This window comes from Apiospora hydei, assembly GCF_038363865.1.
Source record: "Apiospora hydei strain CBS 114990 chromosome Unknown utg000003l_segment0_segment0, whole genome shotgun sequence".
Lineage (NCBI taxonomy): Eukaryota > Fungi > Ascomycota > Sordariomycetes > Amphisphaeriales > Apiosporaceae > Apiospora > Apiospora hydei.
This window is the reverse complement of record NW_027117362.1, coordinates 1,475,818-1,501,834: the sequence shown is the minus strand read 5'-3', so window position 1 is coordinate 1,501,834 and position 26,017 is coordinate 1,475,818. Positions and strand designations below refer to the sequence as shown.

The 26,017-nt window shown below is 53.2% G+C and overlaps 4 protein-coding genes across 4 annotated transcripts; all 4 read right to left on the bottom strand.

Annotated features, from left to right (window-relative positions):
- Positions 1–5,447: 5,447 nt before the first annotated feature.
- On the bottom strand, positions 5,448–7,629 carry PG997_002294 (cyclin; the record flags this gene model as incomplete). Its single annotated transcript, XM_066806609.1, has 2 exons — positions 5,448–6,908; positions 6,961–7,629. The coding sequence occupies 2 exons, from the start codon at positions 7,627–7,629 to the stop codon at positions 5,448–5,450; spliced, it is 2,130 nt and encodes a 709-aa protein (XP_066673905.1).
- A 15,380-nt stretch (positions 7,630–23,009) lies between these two features.
- On the bottom strand, positions 23,010–23,778 carry PG997_002293 (uncharacterized protein; the record flags this gene model as incomplete). Its single annotated transcript, XM_066806608.1, is given in 2 exon segments — positions 23,010–23,615; positions 23,629–23,778. The coding sequence occupies 2 exon segments, from the start codon at positions 23,776–23,778 to the stop codon at positions 23,010–23,012; spliced, it is 756 nt and encodes a 251-aa protein (XP_066673904.1).
- A 60-nt stretch (positions 23,779–23,838) lies between these two features.
- On the bottom strand, positions 23,839–25,349 carry PG997_002292 (uncharacterized protein; the record flags this gene model as incomplete). Its single annotated transcript, XM_066806607.1, has 3 exons — positions 23,839–24,948; positions 24,975–25,112; positions 25,221–25,349. The coding sequence occupies 3 exons, from the start codon at positions 25,347–25,349 to the stop codon at positions 23,839–23,841; spliced, it is 1,377 nt and encodes a 458-aa protein (XP_066673903.1).
- Positions 25,350–25,366: 17 nt separating this feature from the next.
- Positions 25,367–25,978, bottom strand: PG997_002291 (uncharacterized protein; the record flags this gene model as incomplete). Its single annotated transcript, XM_066806606.1, has 2 exons — positions 25,367–25,690; positions 25,748–25,978. 2 exons carry the CDS (start codon positions 25,976–25,978, stop codon positions 25,367–25,369), a joined length of 555 nt encoding a protein of 184 aa, XP_066673902.1.
- Between the last annotated feature and the right edge of the window lie 39 nt (positions 25,979–26,017).

Sequence of the window (26,017 nt, the reverse complement as noted above, 5' to 3'; positions counted from 1 at the left end):
CAGCGGCAGCGTTGTTGCTGTTGTGCCATCTCATCCATTTGGACCGCTGACTGGGCTCCCTTGCAAGCGGCATCGTGTTGTTGTGTTGTGTGTTAGTCGAGAGGCTCTGGACGACAGCAATGGCGGACAGTCGATCGATCTTCAGATTGAAGAGACGTAGTTCGATGTGGGCGGGCAGCACAGAAGACGGGAAGGGGAACGGGCGTCCGGCGGGAGTTTAAAGAAATAGATAGATGCATGGAATCGAAAGACTCGCATGGTACTTGTTCCCTGACGGGTTCTGGTCGCGATAGCGCGGCTTGGCGGAGCTCCCGTGGACGGCTATGTCGCTCCAGTTGCAGGGTGGGGGATGGAGACTGGGATAGGGACTGGGATCAGAGGGATGGGTGATGGGGGGGCCCAGGAAGCCGGCAGGGCAGGGCCTGTCTATGATGGGCCAATCAACTTCAAACCCTGCTAAGAAACTGTCATGACAAAATGAATTCTCGACGAGGTCAGCCAGAAAGGAGGCCGCTGGGCGTGGGGAGTCATGTGTGGCGGTCCTACCACACGTACCAATCAGGCTGTTTGGACGGGGTTAATAGTCAGTCGTCCTATATTCCGACCGACATCATCAGCAAAGATTGGGTTGTCACCGTCCTGCTTTTAGACCTGTGTTGTCCAGCATTATTGGCCTGGGGGGGCAGGCTAGTCGGTCGGCAATGCCCTAAATCGCGGCCGTTGGACGGCACTACCAAGACTTTCGCGCCCTTCACTTCAATGTTCACTCAGGGGCCGGGCCTGTACATTAGGTGTACGGTAGGTCGTAGTCAGACGGCCGTCATCAGTCAATTTTCCCGAGAGACCGAAACCATGGTTGAAGACTAGCAGGTCGCCCTGCACCAATTGCCATAAGGAGAGCCCATGCCCGGACGGGAATTGCACAGGACTGCAGCGTACATAAAAATGAGCAGATGGTGAGCCACAGGTCTGGTACGGGGGCCCTGCTACCCTCTTGGCAATAGGAGAAAGGGCAAGGCGGCTCCGCAAACCGTTATCCGTGCAAGGTAGCTTACCTGGTTGGCTCGACATGTTAAACGTTTGTGGTTTGTTCCGTTGCAAGCTGCGTACGTGTATTGCCTCCCACCGACAAAATCCCAAATCGCCGGCTGAGCGGCGGCGCGAGAGTCATGGCCGGCAGAGCAGGTGGTCAGTCCGCCCAGCGATATTGACGGCGATGACGACGATGATGATGCCAGGCACCGGCTGCTCCCTGCTTGGAAGAAGCAGAAAATAGAGTATTGGACGAATTCATGCGTTAGGGGGCTTGGGGGCAAGGGGAGGGAATAACGCAATGGCTGACCGCGGCGGTGGTGGGTGGGCACCCTGAGCGCGGCGCTAGACCCTGTATTTTCCTCAAGTGCTGTGTTTTTTCCTCTCGCAACCCCACGAGCAGATGTCTGTGCATGGCGTTTCAGGCTCGTTGTGAGCTGAGCTCGGCAGAAGCAGGTGGCAGAAGAAAAGCAGGACAAGAAGAAGAAAAAACTCCAGATGGTTCCTAAAATAGGCGATGATTGCGAATTCCAAGGCGTCTTGTTTCGCGAATAGGCAATTGATCATGGTTTATTTCGGATTCAAGCTGCTGCTGACTCGTGCTGTCAAAAGCCACAAAGGCAGGCCGGGGCAGATGGCAAGTGGGGAAAGGCCAGGGCCGCTTCCTTTTTGCATTGTTCCTTCCAAAGCTTCCAAAGCTTCCAAGCCTCTTTTCTTTTCTTCAGCTTCTTCTTCAGCTGCTACTGCCACTATTGACCGACCACAATAGCTCGACCCGGTGTCTGCGATTTGATTCGGCAGCGGCAGCAGACCTCTCACTTGCCGATCATTTGACGGCGAATAAACTTCCCGTCGTAATCAAACTACTTGTACATGTAATCGGCCAAATTAGAGAGGTTGCAGTGCTAAGAGAGGCCAAGTAAGTGATTGGGCCGCCTGCAACACATCATCCATCCACGTCGCTGCAGCGATTCGATGCGGCTGATCCTGATCCAACCGTGACACCGAGACAGTCCGTGCTCGGGAGCCCCTCCCGAGAATCTCTGAACGGCGCAGACAGCCAGCAAGCAACGAGAGAAAACAGTCACACAGACACGTGGGCCTAGACCAGGTCCTTTGCTGAAATTGATAGAGAGAGGCGGTCTATTGAACCGAGGTATATGCAGGTCGCTCAATCAATTGTTGTGCAGCGACTCGGTGGCCCAACAATTGGATTGTTTCAAGGGTCGGGTTGGTTGACGGTTTTGTCGCTCGAGCCCGTCTCGACTCAACCGTCGTCAGCCGACTAACACATTCAGCGTCTCAAAATACCTGCACGACGGACGAGCAGACATCGTTTGGCAATCCGAGCGTTGTGTGATTGGGCCACTGTATTACCCATACCAAGTGCCTGCCGATCCGTCTGGGGCTCTTTCTCACGTGGTGTTCGCGAACCAGAAGCCAGAAGAAGCCTTGCACCTTGGATGACCGGGTAAACTGCTCGGGGCACTAGCAAGCCCTACCCATATACAACTGGGTCTCGCAAGACACCATAAGAAGGCACGCCCCTACTGCGAGCGGAACTCTATGGACCATGGAGATTGAGGGCTCGGGGGTTCATATTCGATTCGGGCAGTGCACACGGCCTGCCGAGATTATCTTCTCTGAGGAGCCGGCACTCTTGCGTGGCAGGACAGCCCGACCGGAGATGGCATACCATCACGCTATAATTAGACAGCATTGCCAACACGAGAGCTTCTACGTGTCAGCTGTCTTTGGTCATTAGGGTGGATGCAAGTGAAAGATTTACCCAATGCTCGGGCCCGGCTTATGGTTCCAGTCTCCAGTTGAGGGGATCTTCACCAAAATGCTGGAATGATTTTCCGATGAGGGCAGATTAGGATCTGATCCACCCAAATTTCTCGAGACCTATAAATGGAGAATGCTAGATTGAATATTATGCTCACCACCAAGCCAACCACTGGGGGAGCCTCATCGTACTTGAGTATCTCGTTCAGTATACGTCGCGACATGTTATCGCAATAGACAGAGACTCGGCAGCAGACAACCACTAGAAGGACGGCGTGCATCTTGCACCTCAAGAATGGCTTTATTGTTGATAGCTATGGCTTTGGACATTGCTCAGTTCCGGCCATGACGAGATTAACCTTAGTATTCCATCCAAATACCGTGTCAACAGAAGTCTCGTACTCATACTCACTCGCTCAATGGCTGCCTACCTGCCTTCTCGGCAAGAACCAAAACTTTCGTAGGAAGCGCAGTTCAGGGGAGGTCAAGGGGCATTCCCCTCCCTTCACTACCAAAACATGCGACCAAGTGCCTGATAGCCATATGGTGCACCATCCTGTGGTTCAATCTGCTTCAAGCCCATAAACTGTGAGGCTAGACATGTTCCTCGGGGGCGGTTTCTAACAACAGCTTCAATAGGTTCTATCCTGTGGATTATCACCAACCGCTTTATGAGAGATGCTGATAGTTACGAAGACGGCACACATATCCCACAACCTATTCCTGCAACCAAACATCTACTGATATCATTTTGCTCTAGAGACATATTCTACTCTGCACACGTCCTATGTTGATGATATTACTGAAGTGACCTGCTCTTGTCGAGGTCTTCTGCTTTGGCTAGGCCGACCTAGTATAAACCCGAATTAGAAAAGGAGTGACGTGAACATGGCGGAAAGAAAATTGAACTCTATAATGTGAGTTGCGACTCTATTTGAGCAAGACAGAAAGATATTACACTATGATTACCCGAGTATAGCTCTCGAAGGTTCCTCATGTTCTGAAATACCACAGGACTGTTTTCGTTCAACAATGTGTCATCTTCTTGCAAACACTCAAAACTCAGGCCTGGACAGCAAAGAATTTCAATGCACACATCTTATTCTTCTTGCGCAAGAGTGATACGACTAGCTCTCATTCCATTCTGCCAACCACTTGAGCTCTCGTATATAGCTATATGGCTATGTAGCTAGATACCATATATTCAAGCGATTCCACGGTTATTCTCCTCCTTCTTCAATCCAATATCAAATGTCAACCAGCCTGGCCGAAACCAAAGAACTGCAGAGCTCATATTACCAGTCCTGATTCTCTAGTATAGAGAGGGCAACAGGGTCTCATGCATATCAAGACAGGTGCCTCTACCACCAACTCCTAGTAGAACTGTGAACATTCAAAACCCGGGTTATAGCTCACACCAAGTCTTTTATTTACTATCCTCTATTTGAATTCCTTCCCCCATCCCTCTTCCTCCTCTAAAACACTCGGTCGAAAGCGAATCGAAAACGAGTATTTGAACCACCCCTATTCTGATTCCGTCACGAACCTCATTGTCAAATAGGTGTACCTCTTATATTCTTCTCCCATCAGGCAAAGTTCAACAAGACCATTATTCTGTAAGCTACCCAAACTGGAAAAAGTCCCTTCCAGACTACAACGAACTTTCTCACACAAGCAAAGGTCTCACCTCTCACCTGAACCAAGTCATTGCCAGCTGTCAGCCAGCTGGCAAAGTCCTGCTTCCGGATGAATTTTTACAACTTCCATCGTGTGATGCGCGTTTCAATAGATCGTTAGTGAGATGAGTATTACCAAAAGGAAATCGCGAGGATGAATAATGGGCATTGTTCACATACTACATACTGTAGGTACCTAGACTGACACCCAATGACAACCGAAAATAGAACGCAGCCGGTAAAACAATCAGCCGGGTAGCGCGCCAAGATCTGCCAGATCGGTTGAGAAGCTTCGATAAGATAAGATTGCCAAGACTTCTAGAATCCCGAGGCAGTGGATGGCATTACATCATACCGAGGGTACTTGGCGACACTCAGGAACAGCGAATCTACAGGTCACATTTCGACATTTCGAGCATGTGTTCATATCGAAAAATGTTTGTGGTTATTGTTGTTGGTAGAACCAATTTACTTTGAATTTTGTTTCATGGTCCATTGACGGCTTCGCGTTGTCATCGCTGACGAGCCATCTCTACCTGTGAGCTAGCTATATGTATTCGTTCCTCCCTGTTGAGATACCGCCAGTGTTGGCCCACTTCCTGAACCATGGGTATCTCATTGAATCCGTTTCTCCAAATCTTACATGAGCCATTTGCTTGATACGCATGGCCAACCCCCCGAAACCGAAAATGTGTGTATCTCAAATTCCTCGGTAAACTCCTCAGATGGTCGTTCGTGCATGCTACAAAATCCCACCACGGGATTTACCGAAAAGAAAAACGCCTCGTAGATGCCCTCGATGCTGTCGCTGAAAAAAGAAAAAGCAGGATTCCGTGAGAATAACCGTTTCATATACCCTCTGTGGAACGCCGATGGCCATGCAAATATTGACGAAAAAAAAGAAAAAAGAAAGAAAAGCACAAGTAACGTATGAGTCTACACTCATATCATTCACGAATGATAGTGGTGGAGCGCGTGTGTCGCCGGCATAGGGGTTGGTCGTCCACTGCCGTAGCCAGGCATGAATTCCGGCACGATTCCAGTGCGGACGTTGTTTCGGCGGCCCAGTGGCTGATAGTGCATTTGAGCGGAGCCCAAATGGTACTCGGAAAGAGGAATGGAAGGCGGTGGGTAGTTAAGAGTATTGACAGGGCGCAGAGGCTTGTAAGGGCTGTTGCGCTGCTGAAGGTAGACCGAAGGCGAGTTGGACATGGGAGTGTGATGTCCAGCGTACGATTCGGCCAAGGGCGATGAACCATAGACGGCCAAGCCACGCGGACTGTGTCGCTTGGTAGGCGTTCCATAGTTCGAAGGGGCTGTATAAGCTGGTGTCTGAGGACCGCAAGTGGCCATAAGGGGAGCCTGAGGGGCCCAAGTGGTCGCATTGGGATAGACGGTCGCCATGGCACGGACACCTGATCCCAGGGGCGGCAGAGAGACTGGCCCTTGAGAATAGTTAGGGGGCGGCACGTAGGCAGCAGATGTAGCCTGGCTGGTGTCCAATGTGAGGTGTGGCACAGGCAAGCGGGCGGGGTCGACGCCACCGCTAGGCAATTGGCGCGCGTGTGGAGGCATGGAAACGACAGATTGACGGTTTACTCGCTTCGGCGCCGGCTCGACCACTTCTGTAGATTCCACACTTCGCTTTCTGGTTCCGTTGAAGCTCAAGCTTGGCTTGGCAGCCAAGGGTGACATCGCAGGAGTAGGCTGGAATTGTCCGGGCCAGCTCTGGTTCGTGTTGTACATGGTCGCGCTTGGCGAGTAGGCTGGGACCGAGGCCGGCGTGCTTTGCATGCTGGAAGGCAAGACGCTGCTGTTAGGCAGGATGCTGGTGGGCGAAGGCAGCGGAGAGGTGAAAGTTCGGTGGGTTGGCGACGGCAGGTTCGGTTGCATAGCACGCCTGGCTGCGGCCATCTCGGCAGCCCTCTCGGCCAGCTCGGCTTTCTCGCAATACTCATGGAAGCACGCCAGCTTGTCCAACCACTCTGCCCACTGTTGCTTGGAGGTCAACAAGCCATATCGCATGTTGCTAAGAAATTCGACCTCCATAACGTGGATCTCCTTGACAGCGATACCGGACACCTCAGCCCAGGTCTTGTTCGTGTAGGTGTTATCATCCAAGAACTTGTTTCCCAGCATGAGCGCTACGGTAAGTAATCGATACTCGCTTCCAGGGCTACCATTGACTTTCGGGTTCGTGCTCTTCAAGCGGTACACGAAGAGCAGTGCCAAAAGGATCACGTTCTGGGTGACCTGGGTCGTCGATAGAATGGTGTTCACCCATTTCTTGTAAGCTCGATCCGGCCTCGTGTACGAAGACAATGGAGGTATCGGTGCGTTCGGGTTGCGGTCTTTGACGCCCTCTGCCGCTTGGATAGTCTCCATGTTCTCGAACCAGAAGAAACATGTCATCTGCGAAAAGTTAGATGCAAGTCGGTCCGGTATGGCATAATATTCTACTCACCAGTGCAGCAAAGTCATCCAGATTGCCGCCATTCGAGGTGATACAGCTCGGCATGCGCAGGCTGTGCATAACCATGGTGGATTCTCTGCGAGAGACAGTGCCCCCCTCCGAATGTGCGTGGCTTGATCGTGTGGAGGATGGTGTCGACGGCCGAGTGGAATGACGTGAAGCTCCGGAGTGGCAGGCGGGAACTGATGCCACGGCCGAGGCATGGTGAGGTTGCTGTGAAGGTTGCGAAAGTTGCGGCGGATTTTGCTGGTGATGTTGCGGTGCCGTTTGGTAGTGATGTTGGTGCGGCAGTGGTTGTTGCTGTTGTTGCTGCTGTTGGGCCTGGTTCTTCGAGAACTGGTTCAGGGTGGCATCACAAAGGACCATGCCTGGGCGGCTGGCTTGCACCAGGCTGTTAGGCTGTCTCGCCAAGGCAACATGGCTGTCGTACGTCGAAGAAAGCACCGGGTTGTGGTGGTAAGTAGTGCCCATGCCGTCCTCAGCTGGGGGCGTTCGAAGACCGCCCGAGTAGAGGGCAGCTTCGTCGGCCACAGACGTCTCTTGTACCTTCTTCAAGCTCAAAGGCGGAGGCACAAGCCTTCGTGATTGCGGATATCCCACCGGAGATGGGAGGTAGGGAGGTACGAATGGACGAGCGATAGTCGAAATGGCTGAAGACATGAGGAAGAGCTAGAAATTAAAACTCCTGAAAGAGTTCAAATGTCCTAGAGTGAGGGATTGGTGATCGAGGTGGGAAAACCGGGAGAGAAGCTAATTCAAAATCGATGTGAGTGGTATTGTTCGTCTTTGGTGGTTGTTCCATTCATCAATCGTCAGGCCTGGCAGGATGGCTTGTACTGGTCAGGATCGGTGCCGGGAGTGAATGCTGCAAGACGCAATATAAGTGGTTTGATGGTGAATCCGAACAAGTCATATATGAGCCATGTCGAGCATTGAACAATCCGGACTCAGGTTGTTGCCAAAACCGGTCCAGGAGAGAAGTGTAATGTCAGAGAAAGAAGGAGGCTTTCTCAAGTTTCGACTCTTTCGTTTCCGCGTTCCTGGATCCTCCTTTGGTTGGTGGGGGTGTGGTTACGGAATGGGAGATATATCGAATCGGGAGGAACGGTTTGTTGCTGCAGCGCTTGTCGACGAAGGTGCAACGGGAGGATGGTTGGGTTTACAACGGATGATGGCAGAAATGGCTTTGCCGCTGGCGAGAAACGAGCACTCACGACACTGCGGTTCAAATTCCTCGGACTTGCAAGAGTTCCTGAACTGAAGACGGGATGCAATTGGAACTTGGGCGCTCATTGAATGATATACAATCGTTAATAAGTTACGTATGTTCTAGGTATCAGCCGGATTGAGACTGGCGTTGACCATGTCTGAAGAGATTCGCCAAAGGGATGCCAGAGTGGAGAGGGTTGGGGGGGGAGGGGGTACGAAGAATGGGGAGGGCGTGAGCGAAAGTGGGCTTGGGGACGCTTGGCTGCGACTCGTCAGTACTGCCACCGAATTTTGCTCGGATTAGTGCCGTCCAGGGGGTAAGGGTATTACTGTACTTGGTATGTCGAGCGGCCGGCATGGGAGGTGCAAGTGGAAGTGCAGGTGGGGAACGGAGGAAGTCACAGTGAGGAAAGTGAGTCCCAGGTTGACCAGGAAGGTTTTTAGTGTGCTAGGGGTGCTAGGAAGGAGAGGGTACGCAGCGTTGGTACTGTACTGTACGTGAGCAGGAGCAAGCGGCGCGTGCGAAGAGAGAGAGGCAAGAAGAGGCAGAGCGGCATGGCTCTTTGGAAACCACGCTTGCCTGGGATGGGAAAAGTCAAAGGGCCAGGGGGAGTGAAATTAAGAAGACGACGGCCCTGATTGGGCGACATGGGGGCGTGGGAGAGGGCGGGCATGTGGATGTGGAGGAGGTGAGAGCCGTGAGATGGGAACAATACGGTACAATCGGACTGAGAGTTGGCTCTGGGCGTGAGTCTAGGTAAGCACATACGGTACTCCTCCGGTTGCTTTCTGGGCTACCAGTACCTACAAGCCCAGCCCAGCACACACACACACACACACATACACACCACGCACATACTCTCACACACAGTAGCGAATGGCTCGAGTAGTTGAGCAGCAGCCAGAGAGTGTGTGGTGCGAATGTGCAAGTCCAAGGTGTGCTGTCTGTATGCTGCCTCCTATTGCATGTGCCGGTCGGGCAAAACCACCTTGTCAGTCAGTACCTACAGATAGACGCCCATCTGCACATTACAGCCGGCCAGTTAGCTGCGTCAACGAACAGCCTTTCGGTGCGTAATTCGTTGGAATTGATTGAGCGATTGATTGATCAAATGAAATGCGTCTCTGGCCTGGCATGGCATAGATGGATATCAAACGTATCAATGTGCGTGTGTGCGTTGCGTGGGTGCGTAATGAACATGGAGATTCGATGTACCTGCAACTACAAGCAAGCACCTAGCCTAGTTCGTTCGGGGGCACTGGGCACTGGGCACTGGGCTGGGGGGAGGGCAACGAGAAGTGGTCAGGTAGGCAGGTCAGAGGAGCATGTAACCTGTCCAATGTAATCAATACATCGCTCGTACCGCAAATATGACCGACCGACCGGAAGATAGACATGACATGCTAGTTTCGGCTGGACTGACTGACTCTGACTGGCCAGTCCCGACTGGTTGTGTCGTTGGTGGATGGATCACCGCTCGCGCTCTGAAATTGGTGCTGCGGAAACAGCAAGAATGAGAACAAACCCACTAATCTAGCACAAGCAGGAAGAAGGAAATAATGCCTAATAAAAAAGGGACTCGTTCTTTTTCGGCCAGGGCTGGGAGGCCCATGCCGTCCATCAGCGTGTGATAGTGTTAGGGAGCTGTAGATACATCCTACATCCTACCTCCGGGATAGGTAGGTGGTGGTGCTGCTGCGGCGTTTGCAGTGCACAGGAGGCGTAGGGGGAGGCATGTACTGAACTGTGGTGTAGTGCCGTGATACGCCCAATCAATCCACCCAACGACACACAACTGCGCACAATCGCAATCAAAACGAGATCCATCCGGCCAACCCAGGCTTTGCCCACGTCTGGATTCCACACACAGTAAAGCAAAGCAAAGCAAGGCAGAATGCCTGAAGTTAGAACAGACTCAATAACATCAAATAAAATACTTTGCATCGCATCACCGAGAACCGAGGAGCGTCATACTCCCGTGCTGTGTTTTGCTGCACGTACACCTACGGTACCTATGCACACACACACACACACACACACACACACACACACACGACGCATATACCTCTAGTTCAGTTCACCGACGGTCCAAGACTCACAAGGAACCCTCCTCATCAATCTTGGGGAAAAAAAATGGATTTTGCAAGTGCCCATCCATCATCAGCCCCAGCAGATGAGAAGAAGAAAAAAGATAAAAAAGATTCATCGGCGGGGATTTGCGTCACTTGGTTTGCACAACGAAGTGGTTCCTAGCACACTTGGTTTGCGACTCTCTCGATCATCCAAGGTTTCGACCAATCGTAACTCCGCTTCTCAAAGCCTGACGAGAAACGTGGATTCCACGGACTGGGGCCTCCTCCTCTTGCCGGCCTCTTGTGCGTGTTGCTGGGAAAGGAGTGTTTTAGAGCCCAGCCGGGACCCTTTTAGTGCATTCGCCAGGCCATGCCATTACACCTCGTAGTCGCTTAGGTTGGCTGGGACGACCGACAGGGAAGGGCAAGAAAAAATAAATGCCGATTAACCAGAGAAAAAAAAAACTAAAAAACTTGAACGGCGATAAAAGAAAGAAAAAGAAAAAAAAAAGTGCCCCCAACTCCATACTTGCTACTTGCCAGGTTGATCATGGAATTGTGAGCGCCGAGCGTACGAGGATTCCGTCCGGCATCCTCGTAGCGATTTGTTATTTTCAGCTAGCTTAGGCACATGCAGTACAGGAAGCGGAGTATTGCTGGTAATAGTGTAGTGCGGTGCGCAGCCCATCAGAGCAAAAAAGCCAGACACTGCTGACCAGACAATGCCAGCCTAGCCTGGAGTCTTCTAGCCTTGATGCATGGCCAAAGGGGCGGCATGCCACACTGTTTTCAGAACTGTGTGGTTGTTGGATGAGGGAAAAAAAGGGTTCAGGATCAATCATCGTCAATGGATGGACTGACTGACTAGGGCAAGGTTGCTTGGCTGCCAGTCCGCCCGACCTACTAGGCCAGCCAGCCAGCCAGGAGCCAGGAGCCAGCGGCAGCAGTAAGCAGCAGCAACAACAAGCAAGCAGCCTTGCCCGACCGACACCTGGACTGTCTTTGTTTGTGCGATATGTGTGGCCCGTCGACCACCACACGGCCCCATGCCGTCTTTCCCTGCTGCTTGCTGGTGCTGCAACTGCAAGGGCCAAGGATAGTAGTGGTATATGCTACCATCGGCGGACATGGCCAGGGCAGTGCGTCGGCCGTTCATCCAGTCCGGTCCAGCCCAGTCAACAGGAAGCCTGCTCGGGCTCAATTATCACTGCATGCCTCCATACCACATATACATGCATACATACATACCTGTGACCGCCTGAGCAACGCTTGCTGGGGCTTGCAGAGCCGGGATAAGTAAATTGCCTCTCTGGCTGTGGGACATTGGCGAGGCGCCCGCCCGCACAAGGAAGGAAAGAAAAAAAGAAAAAAACTAGTACATACACCAACACACATATTGACACACACATATTCACACTTCATGATCCAGGCGTCTGCCCCACGAAACGTAGGCAGAACCTTTTTGGCGAGAATGGGCACAGTATTACGGTACAGGAATTTGCGTTGTCGGTCTACTGTATTGTCATGTTGGACCACCTCCCGACCGACCGAGATGCGAAAAAAGGTGGAAACACGAAACTTTGGATTGGCGAGGTCAAACGCCGCGCGCCCAAGAGGAGTCCGCCCTATCATACACGGCAGTGGCAAAAGAAACCTGCCTGGGATGGCCCTATTGAAATGTACATGCCGTATTGGGATGATGTGTGATGGAGGGGGGGGTAGATACCTAGGCAAGGTAGGTACTGGTAGGTAGGGGGAAAGGGAAAGCATCACGGCGGCATCAGCAAAGCAAGTTGAGACCATCAATCAAACCACCGGCCAGCAAGCGAGATGGATCGTGTGTGTGTGAGTGTGAGAAAACTCGCATTCCGGGGTTAATCATTACCTAGTCGCTGTACTTTTCTAGCCTCTTCCTCCGTCCGTTCGTCAAGGATGCGGGTTTGCGTTCAGAGTGGACAGGGCAGGGAATAAGAGTCCCCACGTAATGCGCGATGAAAGGGCGAGGAGGGAGTTTAGAGAAAAATTGAACGATTGATTGATAGCCTCGAGTTTCATTCACAATCCCGCTTGCGCCGATTCATGTCCATGTACTTACACACGCCTTAGGTATGGGGCGCATTTTTCATTACGACCGGTTTCCATGGCATGGCAATCATCGAACCGAACACGCGACGTGTCGATGACCATGCTGGTGTAAAGTGGTTGCAGGTCAGATGTAGGCGTAGGTAGGTAGCACGTCGTCCGGGGTGGCCCTCTATGTATCTATGTAGACCAGACCCAGCCAGAACAAGACGCGCGCGACACTAACACACACACACACGCACCACACATACACACCCCTGGACCGTCAGTCGTCTCGGTCGGGTGAGGAAAAGAAGAAAGGGATGCACACTATGTACACACTGTACGTATAGACGACGGATGGATCTGATGGATGAGAATGATAGTCCCAACTGCAGCCAGCAAGCAGTGTGTGAGTGAGTGAGTGGGCAGTCAAGGTATGTGTTTCCAATCCGAGACCCTGGTCATAAGCCAAAATACCTGCCACCGACTACTACCACCCAATCCAAGCCCATATCCAATCTGACGGCGCTGGATCTAAAATAAAATAAAACACTCACTTCGCATCATGGACACAGTGGAAGGCTCGGCCCAACAACCCAGGAATTGCGTGGTATCCTGACGGAATGGGCGAAACCCCGGCCCTCATTTTAGGTTATGTGGATGTTCAACACCAGTCCGGAATCTATACACGAGACGGGCGACAACAAGACCATGCAAAACAGACTGAGGTCGAGTCCGGTCCGGGCTGCAATCGAGATTTGTTTGGATTCATTCCTTATGTAGAGTTGCCAAAGACATCTCCAGGAGAAGTCATATCGAATTAATGCCCGCGCACAGGCGCGTTGTAGCTAGCAGCAGATGGGCCCAGATTGCCAGCTCAGGAATTACTACCGAGGGCGAAAATACCGTATAGTGCAGATAGGCGCACAGAAATACTGTGCTACAGGGCGATCTACTTGTACCCATTGGCTGGCTTGGGCCCTTAGGCCCTTGCCCGGCCGGCTGTGCATCGTGCCCAAGACAAAATAGTACATATGAGAGACATAGCTTTCCTTTCCTACATCCGTCCGTCGTCATGCCTCCTTTCCCGTATTCAAGGTTCCATGTTCACTGTCATCAATCAACGGTTGAAACATGGGCCTTGTGTGGGCGATCTATTATTGTTGTCGTTCTTGATTGCAACCTACGACGGACTTCCTGGCTCTTGTTTCGTGGAGGTTGCCACAAACAGCAAAGCGTTAGTGCGTACGAGAGCTCGCTTGGTTCATGTCCATCACTCTCTTGTCTGATGATGAGGAGGGGGCGCGGGCGCTGGCCGGCTGCCAGCAAGGGGTAAGTGAGTGAGTAAGAAGTCGAAGAAAGGGTTCTGGAGGGAAAAAGGACTCCCCGGTCTTACCATTTCGGTAACGTGTCTCTGGCGCTGCGTGCACCCGCAACCGGCCGGAAACAAATTGGGAACGCGGCCGCGCACGAGACACAAGGACGGACGAAGTAGGTGTAAGTCGCAGGTTGGGTTGCTTGTGACCAGCGTAGCGTCGCGTAGCGTTGGCAGGCAATTAATTGCCAATACAGGCAACTCTTCGTTTCGATTCGTCGCAAGGGCACGCACCTATCGGAGTATCCACCGCTTAGGTGTTATGCTATGCATGCTGCTACTATGAATGAATCTCCGACATTCCAAGCAATCCATCCGCCGGTATGGATGGACTCCGGCAGGGCAGGCAGGGCAGGCATGATTTTTGATGAGATGGATCGCAGAAGGATCCTTTCAGTGAGGGGGTTGGATCAAGCTGGGCGGATGATGATACGATCACCCATCCATTAATAATCTTGTCGGTCAAGAAAGAACGAGATCTTGTTCTTGCATGCCTGCAAGTGGGCGTGACGATGAGCGAGATCCACGCGTAAGGGACAGGAAGAGAGTTTGGATATGCGCATTCACGGAGTCTCCTTTGCCCAGCCTTCGCCAGGGTTGTTATGCATACATCCTTGGCGTCATCCTCGAGCTGAGTATTCTGTTCATATCTCCTGATACTAACCGGAGGATGGATGATACTGCTGGCATGTCATTGGCGTCTTCGCGGGCGGCATACAGTATGTACAGATTACCCTGCACGGGAGCCCTTTCGATGACTGGATCTAAATCGAATCGAACGTAAGTACCTACTACTCCTCCCACCTCCCTTCTCCGAGAAGGCCCAGCCAGTAATAGAACGGGCCAGACGACGACGACAGGCAGACCGGCGAAGGCGCGCGCGCCCCACTTCCCTAACTCTCGCCTTTTTGTGAGATGATATTCGATGATAGCAAGTCAGGCTGACCCATGGACCGTGGACGGCTAATTCCACGCACTTCTCGTAGTCGATACTTTCTGGAGAGAGACTGCTGCTGTGTCGCTGAATGCCTATTAGCAGAGGCGCCGTCATCGTCCGCTTGCAACTCTGCTGGGCCAATCAGACCCTTGGCTAACTAAACAAACCACCGACGTCTCCATTCGGATGGACAGGGCACATGGTCGACCAAGCCGTCCAAGCCGTGCGTGCCATCGCTGGGTTTTTGATACCGGAATCTGGCTTGGATATCACGAGTGCGAAGTGTGTGTCGGCTCGGGCCAAGCAATAGACACGAGGTGTGGTTCTGCTTCGTCTCCTTCTAGGTTAGGCTTTCTCGTACTTGCAGGCTCGTTTCGTCGGTCGCAATCTACGATGACCTACGTCCGTGTGCGGTATTACATACCTGCAACATACATACATACATACGAATCTTTCTCCCAACCTTCGCCGATTGAGATACGCAACGAGGGACCCGCTGGCTAGACTCTGGAAAGGCGATCGCTAATCAAAAAAAAAAAAAAAAACATCTCGGCCATGGTCCCCACGGCCAATGGACGGACAATGAATGCCTACTCGAGAGTCAGTCATCACTGCATAAAGCATGCGCCCAAGGCAACTAACTATCAATTGCCTGCCTGCACACGTTAATCAACAAGCCAATATTCTCCCTGATTCCTTTTTTCTGCCACGGCGGGCCTTCTCGTGTCTCGACACAATGGATTTCTGCTGTTGACTCGGAAGCCAACCCCAAACCTAATAGCTCGGTGCTTATTGTAAGAATGTCGGCCAAGTTGCCCTCCAAGTGCCCGATTTGGCAATGGGGCAGCCAATCACATCATGCCCTTCTTTGACACTCATGCGTTTCAGCGCCCATACCGGCCAGCAATGTAAAGTATTGATTGCACAGGGCTTGGGCATTCTGATATATTGCCTGCTTGCCTACCTACCGGACGGACTCGGCAGCTCTTCTCTGATAGGCCCACAGCGCCGACATTATATGCCGTCTATGTATACATATTTTATATACCTGATGGAAATCGTGATGGCTATCGAGTAGGACAGCAGTGGCACTCCTCATGCATCTTCACCCTGTTGTCGCTAGCCGGTTGCCCCGTGTCGTAGTGTGTGTCTGATGTACGTGTGCTGTCTGTCTGTCTGTCTATTAGTCGGATTACCAATGGCCGTCGTCGGTAAGTTTTGTAGGAGGTATCTATTGTAGGTTGGTTGCGTTGCCCATTCATTATCCGGTCAGCCGCTAGCATCTTACAATGAAATACTAATAATCCCCCAAGTGTGTGGTGCTGAAGGTGGACGCTGCAGGGTTTGGGCAGGTTTTCGGAATGTCGTGATGATCATGCCTGCCTTCAGTGCAAGGAGCGCCAGTGGATATGCTGGATTCCATTCTTTTCAGCGGCATCATCATCACCCACGGCCTACCGCCCGACAACACAGCAGCAGCCCAGCAGCACCTAATAATAAGACCTGCCCACGCTACCTGCGCCTGGATTGGGAAGGAATGTCCTGGCTGCAATGGTACCTACTTGCGTCTTACTACGGTAGGAAGTAGGGCGCTACGTACTGTACTGGGAGGAGGACCTTAATCCAGAGGGAAAGGCAGCAGGTAGTCCGGCTACGCAGGGAAACTTGATGGTGTTAATGGCACGCCCTCCACCGAGTACCTACCTGCTACCCTGGACTGGACCGCACTCAAGCCACAGTACCAGAATTTGCAGGGTGTAGGCACTGCAAGGATGGGAGCGACGAATGAAACAAGTTCACTATCGCTACTCTAGACTGCCGGATGCATTTCCGTGAATCTCAGGTCGAGACAGGACAATGGCATGGACCCGGACTTGGATGATGAAGTAATCTCTACCTACACTAGCCCAGCAGGCCGTGCCATGCTCAGTTGAGCTCACTAACGTGCATGTTCTCAAGCACACCTCGGTGCATGATGCGATGCTATTTCCAGCGACAGCTCCAGGGTTGCTGTTGGAACATGTCGAAGGGGAAGGGGGTCTGTGGCGCGTCGATAGTCGTTGCTGCTGCGGCAGGTGGCGGAGAGGAATTCCATGCTGCTGCAACCCTGTCTCCCACCTGATTTGTGACAAGGGGTCGAATATATCGGGTACCCGACCAAGAGGGGCTGTACCATACCAACAGGAACTCTTCCAAGTCTTCACTCCGCCAGACCAGCAACAAGCGCACATGGCTGATACATTCCCATACATACGCATACTGCTATCTGATGGATTGGCCGGGCGGGCTGTGGAAAGGGTGAACGCATAGGCGTAAAAGCGTCTTGCCCCTCGGTCGCGTGATTGGCTCGTTCTGGCCAGGCTTCTTCTCTCACTGTGTAATACAGTCAGTCAGTCCGTCCATCACAGCAGACTCATCCGCACCGACCTCTCCCGCGTGCCGATCTAACGGGAAACACTACTACGAGAGAGAAAAAAGCCCCTCTTCGCTTCGAGTGCCAGGGATTTCAACAGAAGCTGGACGACATCTTTCGGATCCTATCCTAGTCACGACCACCACTCTAAAATTTCAGCTGCAAATGACTCGTTGCATGAGGGCCTACCTGCATGAGGGCCGCTCGGTGTCAGAGCGACAGGTGATATCACCCTCTTTTTATTTTATTTCGAAGCTCCGGGATGAACGGGGGTCCATACCTGCGTTTCGGCCCTGGGCCAACTTTAGACGCTCCCTTTTTCTTGATTCCTCCTCGGCGGCAGACGACGTCTCCCCCAACGCATGCGCTTGCGATACACCTGCCTTGCCTAGGTGCTAGCTGTGCCGGGGCAGGGGGCTAAGATGGGGTGAGGGAGAGATAGCGTCTGGAAAGGGAAATACTGGCCTATGATGGCCACAGTACCGTATACCTACACTACGTGGTGTCGTAGTGCAGCATCACAAACAAGAGGGACCGGCCGATCTCGTTCCCAAATCTATTGCGAATGGGTTGGTAATCTTACGCACATATCTGTGATGCGTGCGCGGGCATGGCGAGCAGACAACCTTCTAATCGAAATGACCAGGCCTACCTACTACTTCTTACTTACTGCCTATGGCATTCGGACAGCAACTAAGAGCCAGCGCTGATTCAGTCTCTCACCACGGTTCCAAACTCAAAAACGCACCATGATGGGTTACCCATCACGACACGGCTGCAATTAGGAGCAAAGCAAATTGGCAACCTTTTTTTCTCTTTCTCTTTCTCTTTCTTTCCGTCTCCATTCGGGACTTGCGTCACCATCACGAGTTCAGACTGTCGCGAATTGATTTACTTACACCAAGCATGTCATCCATGCAACAAACAGAAGATGGGCCCATTACACAGTCCCAATACACCATGATATATTTGCAGTCAGCAGCGCACCCTTGCACATCCCGAGTCCCGCCACATCCAAAGCCGAGTCGCAACCGGCGCCAGTCAAGTCGCTTGGATTACTGAAACCTGCAGCAGAATGCTCGGCACACAACACGGACATAGGTGAACCTGAGTAGGCCCTGCACTCTCGTAGAACCTGGCTATGCCGATGGTTTCAGCCGTGGACAACTAGCACCCAGCCCATCCTCGGACCAACTGCACCGGGGAATACTTCCCCGTAGGCCGTGGATACGGATGACGGCTTCCCAGACTCGAGAGTTGCCGCGCGCCCTTCTTGGATGGATGCCGCGCGTAGATGTTGGGCAGAAGCGGCCTGGCCAGATCAGTGAAGCGTCGCACCGATCCAAGGAACAAACAAGCTCGACAAGACCCAATGCCACACCAGATGGCCAGATCGCTAGCATCCCTTTCGCAACAACCGAAAGCCCCTGTGGTTGATGACGGGAGAAAAGCCAGTCGGTATCTTGGCCCCCAACTCCCTGCCGGGCAGCCGATGTCCTTTACCTCGGCGTTAAGTGATAGAGCTATATTCTTAGGGCGCCTATCAGCCAACGACTAACAAGCGGGCGCTGTTCGTCGCAAGGGACTCTTGGCTACCAAGGCCACCTACTGGCACATGTTCCGCAGCTGCCTTGTCGCCGGGATGAAGTTCCATCTGTCATGTCAGCCACCGCCATATGTAAGCCCTCGGTACAAACAGGCAGGGAGCAAGGTCAAGGGCGTATGTAAGTTGTAGTAGTCTGGTGTAAATTGGGTAGCGGTATCAAAAGCTGATGGCCACCTGCCGCCCCCGGTGGGGAGAACTCGCTTGAATCCCATCCTTACGACATCCGACTTGACTGTGCTTGTCCTGTTGGCCCAGACTTCGGTCGGCCGACTGACTGACTCTCTTCACGGCGACAAGGCAACCTCGCCCTCGCGGCTGTCCAAGTCAGGGAGGTTGCGAGCTCGAAGACCTAAAAGTGAACACAACCCGGACCGTCACGAAACCCCTCGACTATTATTAGTAGATGGCAACTGTACGCAATGTACCTAAAACAGGTTCCGCCAAACTGTAGGTGATCCTATATCGCTCTCTGATATTGGTCAATTTTTGAAGATGGATGTTTTTAGATATCCGTATCACCCAATCAGACGGTATTCCAGATACTTCCTCGATAGGTTTAGGTCGGCTTCCTCTTCTCATCCAATGCCAAGTCGGCTTCCTCTTCTCATCCAATGCCAAGTCGGCTTTCTTCCCTCATTCTACTCGCACGGCAGGTGCACACTGATCGTATGGCTTCCCCTCCCCCACTGATTGATTGGTTGGTGGTTTGAGATGATTGTTCCAGGCGGAACGAAGAAGTTCGTTTTCCACCATCCCAGACCCCCAACAACCGCATCTTTTCTTGCTCCTCACCAGCGGATTGGGAACGGCCCTGTCGTCCTGCGGGGTTCTACGGTGCTACATCGTACCGTCCGGAGGCACTGTGGCCTGCCTCTTTTTCTCCAAATTCCCAAACCGATCCCTTGAACTGAATGGCTGGAAGTCCCTTGACGGCGACCCCTTGGTACCTCTCTCTGCCTGAATTCCCCATGTGCCTGCCCATCTACAAGTACATACACGCACTTTTTACTGGTATGATCCTGGCAGAAGCAGGTAACGCAGCGCAGCATTGACTGACGATACGAGCGATATCACACACTCCCACTCACACACGCACATACATTGACACGCACACCGTTCCTTTAGTAAGGAGTCGCAGCGAATTTCACATCCCATCGGATGCTGTCGTTTCCACGTCCGCGGTCCCGCCCGACTAACTAACACCCGTCCCGTTCGACACCGCACCTGCACACACGCACACACACACACCCAAACGGTTTCGCAGTCTTCCAATTAGGTGCATCCTCCTCCCACTTTGACACGAGAAATGTCACAATGTACATACCTGCAATACACACTCCCCTATCTTTTCCCTCCTCGGCTTCTGGGCCAATACTCGGTCCACTACTACCGACTAGTAAACCTACTTCCTCTCACCTACCCGAAAAGATCGGTGGTCTGCGTAAGGAAAATGTCTTATCAGACCAGTAAGTCCGTCCGTTCCCTGTGGGCACCACTCCAGCTACTACTGTCCTATTTTTCTTCTTCTTACCCTCTTGCGGACGACACTTGCCCCCTTCCCTGGCTGGATCGGCAACAGAAGAGGTTCCAGCCGTTCAATCCATTGTTGTAGTGGTGAAAAAAAGGAAAATGATCCATGCTGAGGTATCCTCCACCAAACAAGCAAACGCGCCGGACGACGGACAACCCCTCCCTTTTCAGGCCTTTCCATAGCCGATCCCTCACTGACTGCTGCTCGGGGCTACATACATGTACTAAACAACCCCCCTCCCCCGCCCTGCATCCATCCATTTGAAATAGCGCGCCGCCCCTTCGAGGGCGGCGAAACCTCGCACCCGCGGCTTACACGAGGCAGAGAAAGAGGCAGGCAGGCAGATGGATGTGACGGAATCATCGTCCGCATGATCCGGATTCGCCCATATGATGCAACCAGGAAAAGAGACTGGAAACGATTCGAAGATGTGCTAACCGAGTCGAGACAGCTTCTTTCTGTCATTGGCGAGTATCCTTTCTTTCACTTGCATTCCTCTTTTGTCAATGAGTGCAAGCAAGCCAGATAGAGACGAAGAAGGGGTACAATTTGTGTTTGATGTCACACCACCAGCCGACGAGCCAGCCAGCTAGCCAGCCAGCCCCTGAGCTGCTTTGTGTGCTGAGCCAACAAACGTATCCCGTCTCTTATTCTCATACCGTCGTCAGCCACCTCGCGTCAGCGTATGTAAGAGGAGAGAGAATACAACCCCTCTACTACATACATACTTCTAGGTTGCCCCTTGGCGATGGATTGATGATGGGCTGCGCAAACGGGGCTCCGCAAAAAGATCACACAATTAGATCCGTTGCTATTGCCTGCATATACTGCGCACAGCCAGCCAACCAATAAGCAGTGGTATGTACTGGCATACAGGCTAAGTTAGCAGGTTAAGGTACGCTATTTTCTTTGACAATGAGCGATCGACGGCGACCAGACGACGACGACGTAATGCCTCCTGACTCGATATCCACCCGATGAAGGAATCTCGAAATTCCTGACCACGACCAAACTCGATCTGGGATCTATGTAGGGCATTTTTCTTGGAGGTATGTATGTACTGCGACCTGCAGGTCGGATCGGCTATTGCAAGCGGGCGCACATTGCGAGGCTAAAGTGAGAAGGTCGTCGCATTCTCTGTCAGGTCATTCATCACTGCCGCTTTCGTATTCCAGAACAAAACCTGCCTGGCTGTAGGTAGTAGTCCTTCCACTGAATTAGGGGATGAGCGAGGGGCATGTGGAACAGTGAACGGTACTCTTCCCGTTTGTCTCTGCCCTACATTTCCACTTTGACCTATCTGCTCAATGGAAGGATGAATGAGTGAGCAATGCTCGGGTGATTGAGACGATTTCGCAAGTCTCACGTTTCGTTTTCTTGTTGCCTACCTACTCAATATTGGAATCACGTTGTTCCCGAGCCTACCCGCCACAGGTCTCACTCACCCAGGCAGCCGATTGAAGGATCGATCGGTCTGGGCTATGTGTTTGCAATCTTGCCAGCGTTGGCACGGTATGTGATATTAGTAGTAGGCATGTAGTCCGTCAGACAGACAGACGGACAGTTGATCAGTAGGTGCACACGCGTGCACGTCCTGTCCTGGCTGCGGAAGGGTGTCCGTTCTTGTCTCCGTCTCACTTATTAGCCAAACGACGACTACAACAACAATTTGCCAAAATCGGTATCACCGGCTACGACCGCCCGTCGCACCGGAAACAAGGTACCTCTCTTTGGGCGAGGTTCTAGAATCACATCACAGCTTCTTTTCGTCTGTCTACTTCTTTTCCGTCGTTTGGGGATATGTGACTGGAATGAACCATTGTCCACCCGCGTGAGCTGCCCCCAAAATGATGAACTCCCGAGTTTATCAGTCAATGTCGGTCTTCCAACAGCCCACCAAGCCCACCATTGGAACATCACATAAGCAACCCTCACCATAAGCAGCAACCACGGCTGGTCAGTGACGAGATCTTATCCACCACAATGTCACATCAAGCTCTTAGTACCAGTCATATTTGCTGATAAAGAACCTTCAGTCATCAACTAAAAGAAGCATCTTGGCGCAGGGGGAAGCGCGCCGGGCTCATAACCCGGAGGTCCTTGGATCGAAACCAAGAGATGCTAAGTTGATTTTTTTGCCTTTTATCATTGATACTTTCCGCCTTCCAACACCCAACTTTCCGCTATCGCATTCAATTCTACTTTTTGTTCATTTATTACATTCAAAGTTGGATTATTGATCCTTTCATGCTGGCTGCTTTCCTGTTTCTTCCTTATGATGTGGTTTTCCATACAACCTGATGCCACCTCGTATTTGAGGGTATTTGCATCTACGGACCCATTGACATTGATTGCCAATTTTTGCTAATGTCGCATTGGAGAACAACCCTCGCATCCGTGCCCTCTGGAACGAATTCACTTGCCATGCTGATGGGAGACAGAATCTTGATTTGAAGAGCATTAAAGCAAGCAAGCCCGGTTGAATTACGCGTATGCTTGCGATGCATACCATGTGATATGTGCTACATCGTCGTCACGTAGGTACGCATCGCATCCAACGATGCCCCACAGCGAGGAAGGTGGGAAGCCTGACTTGCACGCTCATCGTCAAGAATTCACTCTCATATACGTGTGCGCGCGTACAAGGAGCCCAATACGAGCAGAAAGGCAGGATGTGTGTCTACCAGGTGCTGAAATGCTAATCCACTCAGCCCACGGCAGAGGTTGCTGCTTCTTCACATGGCCTAACAGGCTGCCATGGCCAGAGTCGCCTTTTTGCCGCCGCCTCCATGGACTTGCCAGTCTCTTCTCTTCAGCGAGTCCACTTGATCTTCAGCGGAGGCGATTCTGTCTGCTGCCATTTCGACTGAACGCCGCCCGCGACTTGACCACCACAACGTACTCACCCTCGGGCACACGCGTGCGGTTTTTGAAGTCTCCGTGCCAATCCCACCATCCCCCGTTGGCGTAAGCCATCTGCCCGAACAACATGGGGAGGTCGCCCAGTGTCTGGCCTGTCGCTGCGTCCCGGAGCTCCGTTACGACCCGCCGCGGTGCCAGCGCCAATTCGAACGCCAGGCTCGGATATCCGTCCGGCAGCTCTGCAGTGCCACCAGGCTCGATGGCGCTCTCGTCCTGCCGCTGCCATGAAAGAAAGTGCATCGTCGGTGTCTCGTCGATGCTGCCCGCCAATCCCATGTAGGGAATGGTGTAATCGAAGCCGTCGGAGCCGTTGATTGCCAGCCATCCCGAGAATACGGGCAGCCGCGTCTTGTTGACGCCCGGCGGATCCGACGCGGTCACCTCGACCGTAGCCTGCCCTCCGTTGCCGGGGACGGTCACGCGCGCGCCCTTCGGATATGAGAGGATGGCCGCGTCGGACGTGTATAGCCCGTCGTTGGTGAGCGCGTTGTAGTTGCCCAGGTCCCATGTGTTTGGCTTGAAAGGGTACACAGTACCCGCGGGGGATGTCGGCCAGTTCATAGGTGATGGCTTCAGGCGTCGGGTTGCGAATTTCGAAGACGGCTTTCTGCCGGTTCGTCGTGTCGTTGAACAAGATCTTATGGACGCTGATCTCGCACGGCGCCCGGATGGCGCTCATGGCCTGAACAAGCCCCGCACCTTGCTGCAAGGTCGATGCTAACTCTAACCCTGGTTTGTCCTAGACATCTCGTGACGCGGCGCGCACGAGCGGCGAAGCGGTCGTGCTCAACAAGCTCCGGAGCACTCTCCAGTCCTTCGTGCCCCGCGCCTCGGCGACCAGGGCGGCGACGGCCGCCGCAAAGGGCCCCGACAATGAGGTGCCGCTCGAGATGATCCAACCGCCTCCCGCCTTGGTGGTCAGCAGGTCGTCCCCGGGCGCCGAGACCGACGTGGGCAGATACCCGTCGTAGGTCGGGCCCCAGTTGCTAGAGCTACTCATCCGGCCGCCGCCCGGCCTCTTCGGGGCGACGAGCACGCTCCGCTTGTCCGGCGGCGCCGTCATGTCAACCATGATCTCGGCGCCGAATTGCAGCAGCCGCAGCCACTCGTCGCCCTGCGATCTGTGGGTCATGGCAATGGCGTGGATCGCCGGCGTGTTGACCCGGACAATCTCGATACCCTCGCCTTCGTCATTGTCCACCAACATGACGTAGGCGGCGTCCTTCGCGGCGGCGCGGTCGGCGAGAGTTGTGTCTAAGCAACCAGAGCCATAGCGGGCGGTCCGCGGAACCAACACGAGGCGATTGCTGAGATCGGGCACGTCGTCGGGAAATAACGCATCACAATCCTTGCCCGTTTCGTAGAGGCTCAGGTTGGACCAGAGTGGCAGCACCATGTTGTTCCATCCGGTCGCCCCGGAGCCTACCGTGCCATCTCGCCAGACAAACTCGACTGCTTTACCATCATCATCAGCACCCGACTTCTGGGTGTAGGTTGATACATTGGCAAGGGCGTATTCATAGGCATTGTTGACGGACCCGACGCCGAGCACTTCCGTGGCTTCCGCAGGCCTGATCGTCCTGAACACGCCACTGGCGCCCTCGTTGCCGGCGGGGGCGACGATCAAGAGCCCGCGCCGGCTCGCCTCGTCGAACGCGAGGTTGAGCGCGTAGTTGGACCAGCCGTCTTCGTAGCCCATGCTATAGACGACGGCCGTCACGCCGTCTTTCATGCTCTGGTCGAGCGCCTGGAGGAGCTTCTCGTCGTTGCCGCCGTGGGTGCACCCGGCGATCGCGTAGCTGCCGAGCTGCTCGCCGGGCGCCATGCCGCCGCGGTACCCGGGGGTCCACTGGTGCCCGGCTGCGCGGCGATGACGCCGGCTATGAAGGTGGCGTGCGACTTGCATTCGGGGTCCGGGTTGTTCTTGTCGTCTTCCTCGAGCCACTCGCGGCTGAAGGAGACTAGACAACCTTCGCCGAGGCACCCTCCAAGGGCAGGATGCGTGTAGTCAATCTATTGGGGAAACGACGGCGGTTAGTTCCCGCTCCCGTATGACGTTCGGAAATAGCCATCGCCGTTTGCTTCTCAATTGAGATCAACGACGTTTCAGAGAACTCTCACCCATGAATCAATGATGGCGATTTTCTGCCCTTTGCCAGTATAGCCCGCCGCATGGGCCTGGTCGATCTGGGCCATCAGGTGCTCGGTCTGGGAATAGTTCTGGCCCCTGAGGCGCTGTCTTTGGGACATTGCCGCTACTGGATCGTTCAGAAGGTGGACTGGGCTGTCGCCGGGGAGGGGAGTTCGGTAGGGGCCTTGGGTCTGGGGTGCTCGCGCATTGGGGAGACGGCGACGACTTCATCGAGCGTCGCGATCTTCGCAGAGGTGTCATCTACGCTGTTGACGTCGCCGACGTCTTCGGTGTTTTGATGGATCTGGATCGAGACCCCGTTGAAGACCTCTCCGGTCAAGTCCACTCGCAGTGATGCTTGGATGCCGAGCTCGCCTGATAGTTTCGTCAGGAATCCATCATCCTGAGTTGACGGTGGGCTGAAGCCAGAATATAGTACATTATGGTAAAGACGAGCTTTCTATCCTCGTAGGACCTGCTCGGCTTCCCCCTTGGTGAACTAGGTGGGGTCGCTTACGTATCTGTAGCTTTCCTCGAAAGCGACCAGGTAGGCACCCTCAACAGCAATGGGTTCAGACTGTGTCGACACGAGAGGAATAGGAGACGCAGAAGGGCCGACAGTAGCAGCAGTCACAAAGGTGCCACGATGTTCATCGTTTACGCGTAACGTGCCACTAGCCTGAAGTGAGGGATGAATGAAAGATAGGAAGGGCAAGACTGTCCATAGGAGAGAGTGTAACGAAGCCATGACTGGTAAGCGATCGAGTGGAGGGCTGGCCCACGATGG